Source organism: Oratosquilla oratoria, chromosome 3, assembly GCF_046742065.1.
Source record: "Oratosquilla oratoria isolate Oo_2021 chromosome 3, ASM4674206v1, whole genome shotgun sequence".
NCBI lineage: Eukaryota > Metazoa > Arthropoda > Malacostraca > Stomatopoda > Squillidae > Oratosquilla > Oratosquilla oratoria.
In genome coordinates this window covers 23322931-23327930 of record NC_134779.1, presented here as the reverse complement: position 1 = coordinate 23327930, position 5000 = coordinate 23322931, and the positions used below count along the sequence as shown (strand labels likewise).

Below are 5000 nucleotides of genomic sequence, written 5' to 3'. Positions count from 1 at the left end.
TACTATTATCATTACCATTATTATCATTGTTATTATCATTGTTATTATTATTACTATTATCATTATTATTATTATTATTATTATTATTATTATTAGTTATTATTATTATTATTATTATTATCATTATCATTATTATTATCATTATCATTATTATTATTATTATTATCATTATTATTATTATTATTATTATTATTATTATTATTATTATTATTATTATTATTATTATTATTATTATTATTATTATTATTATTATTATTATTATTATTATTATTATTATTATTATTATTATTATTATTATTATTATTATTATTTTTATTATTATTTTGGGAGTCGCTAGGAGATTTTTTCAATATCTATCCAACCACAACCTACCCTACCAGAGGATTTACTTAACCTGAGATTGACCTCATCTTTCCGCGTTTTCAGTAACAAACTCTTTGTAAATTCTATTTATTCATAAATAGTTACATTTTGTAACTGCAAACCAGGATTTTTTCTTTAGATTTAAGAAAGAAATAGGCAAGAATTGGTTTACTAATAGAGTGGTCAACAAATGGAATGGACTTAATAACCATGTAGCAAGCACTGAAACTATCGATCGTTTTAAGAAACGGTTAGACAACTTTATGGACGGGGGTGACAGGTGGTAATGGACATGGAACTACCTAGTGTACACTTCATGGTTCTCATACACTCTTCTTTATTCTTATGTTCTTTAATCGCTACTTACAAAGTGTTTGAAAGCTCTTTTGTAAGATGTTTGAAAACAATTTACGAATGGTATTAAACAACGTTTATTGGTGTGAATAAAAGACTCGGGCTGAATAATTACAGCAAATTGCTTCACATCAAATTATAAAAAAAAAAATCAATAGGTAACAATGCCCTTTCATGACAAGACTTTGGTACCTATAACATGTCCTGATGCATGAATAAATAAATGAGAAAATAAATTAATAAATAAATATATACATAGGTACATAAATAAAGAACTAGATAAATGAATAGAAAAGTGAATATATAAATAAATAAAAAATTAATATACATGTATAAACAAATAAGCATATAAAATAAATAAATAGATAAATGAATGGATAAATAAAGAACTGGATAAATTAATAGAAAAGTAAATAGATAGAAAGATAAAAATATATATATATATATATATATATATATATTTATACATATATATATATATATATATATATATATATACATATATATATATATATACATATATAAGCAAATAAGCATATAAAATAAATAAATAAATAGATAAATGAATGGACGAATATATAGATAGATAGATAAATGAGGAAATCGTTAGATAAATTAATAGAAAAATTATTAAATAGATAAATAAAAATTAATGAATATATAATAAGTATATAACATAAATAAACAAATAAAAAATAAACAAACAAATAAGTAAATTAATAAACAAATAAATAAATAACCAAATCAAATAATGAATAAATAGATAAGTAGATTGGTAAATAGATTTATCAACAAATGAACAAATAAATAAAGAGATGAATAAATAGGTATACAAATAGCTAGATGAACAATTGAATAAATAAATAAACAAGTAAATTAATGAATTAACTAATTAATATGTAGATAGATGAATAGATAACCACATAAATAGATCAAATAAATAGATAAATAGATAAATAATTAGAATAAGAACAATCTTTAACATTAGCTATTCCACTCTTTTCAAATTTCTCCACATAATTCCACTTCTTCCTTAAGGATAGAAGCACTGGTTATAAAGATCTAAATACATTTATCATCGTCAAACATGAAATTGAATAGATATCTTGTGACCCGTAGTTTGAAGAAGGTTGATCCGGAAACCCAAAGCCATTGGAAAACAGTTCTTATGACAGAGGACATTAGAGCATACGGTTGACGAAAGAGGGTAAACGACTGGAGGGCTTGAGTTAATGAAAGAGAGGAAAAGGGTAATATATCACTGAAATAACTCCTATCCAGATCTCCAGCACGGAAACTTTCCGAAATAGATCTATCAGACCTATGTTTTCCCTAGTCCATGTATACTAAAAGTTATGAAATAAAGTTGCAATTGAAAATGAGAAAGTAACATATATATAATATATATATATATATATATATATATATATATATATATATATATATATATATGTATATATATTTATATATATCGCTGCCCTTTACAGAGGACTTTGTATTGTGGAATTTAATTAACCATACCCTTGGTCCAACTCGCTGGTGACAATGTTCGAATTACCGTCGCCTCAACCTCCGCCGAAAGTTGTGACGCTCTAATCCGCTTGGCCAGCTAAGGTGGAAAAAATATGTTATTTATTGTATTATTTTTTTCATTTATTCTGCATCGTAATCTATTTCAAGACTTCGTAATATATTATGATACATCATGATCTATATATATATATATATATATATATATATATATATATATATATATATATATATATATATATATATATATATATGTGTGTGTGTGTGTGTGTGTATGTGAATAATTACAGCCCTGGGGTGAATTGGTTAAAAAGATAATAAATTATAATGATAAAATATAAATATTAATTATATAATAAGTTACTTATTAATTGTATTGATGGATTATGTTAACAACTGCCATGAAATGAAAATGAATATTGTAAAGCAAAAATAAAAATAGATAAATGAATAGTAAAATAATGAAAAAGAAAACAAAATTAAATAATAGAAATAAATAAAATATTATAAACTATTTATAATAATAAGATCATAAAAATGATAAAATGATAACTAATGAAACAGAAATACAATAAGATGAAATAGAAAATTAAGCAAATCAAATAGCAAAATAATGAAATAATAACATACAAGTAGGAACATAAGAGAATAAGAATGAAGGAGACTGCAAGAGACCATAAGGCCTACACTAGGCAGTTCTTTTTCCATTACCACCTGTCATCCCCATTCATAAAGTTGTCTAACCGTTTCTTAAAACAATCGATAGTTTCAGCGTTTACTACATGATTGTTAAGTCTGTTCCATTCGTTGCCCACCGTATCAGTAAACCAGTTTTTGCCTCTTTCCTTCTTAAATTTAAATCCATTACTGCAAGTCCTGCACTACTGTATTAATATGATGACCTTGTTTGCGTCACCCTTATTAAAGTCTTCAATCCACTTGAACACCTCTATTAGATCACCCCGAACTCAGCGTCTTCCCAGAGAGTGTAGGTTAAGGTGCTTAAGCCTCTCCTCGTAAGGTAAATTTCTGAGCCCATGTATCATTTTGGTCACTCTTCTTAATACTAATTCTAGTAATTTTGTGTCCATTCTATAGTACGGAGACCAAAAATGTACCGCATAGTCAAGGAAGGGTCTAACTAACCCCAGATAGTATCTGAAAATTACCCATGCACGGAGAGGGGGGGGGTCGCCGATTTAATGAAGCGGCCTTGCTGTGGATGTGCTGTGTCCTGCGACACTGCTTCTGACCCGGGGCAGTGGACAGGGTGCAGGGATAACCCGTCATCTAGGAGGTGCTAAGATGGGAGGGAGGGTGGAGGGGTGTGGAGTGTTTTCGGGGATGGAATGGGTGGGAATGATTTTATGCCTTGTCCTTTTTGGCTACCTCCCTGGTAAGGGGGAAAAAGCCTTGGTATATGTATGTATGTATGTACTTCCATTCGTAACCGTACTAGCAATGAAACTTAATGCTCTGTTAGCTTTGTTTCATGAGCTGATGTATTGTTTTCTGGATTTAAAGTCAAGAAAAACGGGAACAATAACAACAAGCATAGAATAAAAATTAAATAATATGATAAAAATAAACATATTAACAAAATAAAGAGATAATAAGAAACAAATAAAAAAGTTTTTACTAAAAGAAAAAAAGCTTTTGTTTATAACATAGCAATTAACGTAATCTAACTTTATCAGAAAAAATGTAATAAATGAATAAATGCTTTCAAGTGAGGCTTGAAAAATATGGTATATTATAATATGATAACATACTAATATATTATAACATGTCTGCAATGGAACAGAATAGAAAGTAAAAATAAAATTATGTAATATCTCTTGAATGTATCTCAAATAAATGGAATTGCAAACAAAATAATAACGAAAAAATGAAAAATAGAAAAAGAAAATAATAAGATGATTAATAAAAAACGATACAAACAGGTCAAGTGTCTCTGTTGCAAAGAGAGAATTTTGTTCGAGTTTCTGATGTAACACTCGATGGCAATGGTTTCTCGATCAAATATCACAAGTTTTTATGTATGGTTCTGCAGAGACACATGAATATACATTTGTATGTATATGTATGAATATATATATATATTTATACATATGTATATACATATATATATATATATATATATATTATCAACCACAATACACTTTGATTCTAAGCCATCAACATCGAGAGACTCGAGGAGGCCAACATGCAGAAATTGAAACGTGGTACGGCAAAGGACTCGAACCTGGGCTAGCACATGACAGGTGTTAATAAAAATGTATATCTGCTCACTGGAACAAACTCAGTCTTGTACAAATGCATATATATATATATATATATATATATATATATATATTTATATATATATGTGTGTGTGTGTGTGTGTGTGTGTGTGTGTGTGTGTGTGTGTGTGTGTGTGTGTGTGTGTGTGTGTGTGTGTGTGTGTGTGTGTGTGTGTGTGTGTGTGTGTGTGTGTGTATGTATGTATGTGTGTATACATACATAAGTTTTTAATTTTAATTTATCATATCTCTGCTATGATTCAGAATACCCTCCGTGATACCAAACGACTAATCCATCATTAACAACCCATCCTTTCTCTATGTCAACAGATATTCCTATCATAACTACGACCACAACCACGACGACTACAACCACGACCACAACCACAACCACAGAGAGACCGACGAGCAAGTTTCCAGATTCCCCCCGCAGGTCTTCGAACAAGTCCAACAACGTGCCTACAACATCGT

General features: G+C 28.4%; 1 protein-coding gene across 1 annotated transcript in view; it reads left to right on the top strand.

The window, feature by feature from the left end:
• The window catches only part of LOC143041793 (uncharacterized), a gene marked incomplete at its 5' end in the record, with an annotated part of 151952 nt that overhangs the window by 132258 nt on the left and 14694 nt on the right, over positions 1 to 5000 (top strand). Inside the window, one exon of the mRNA XM_076213851.1 lies at positions 4860 to 5000. This exon is cut by the window's right edge and continues 12 nt beyond it. Within this exon, the coding sequence (XP_076069966.1) occupies positions 4860 to 5000 (141 nt within the window). The remainder of the gene's footprint in view (positions 1 to 4859) is intronic.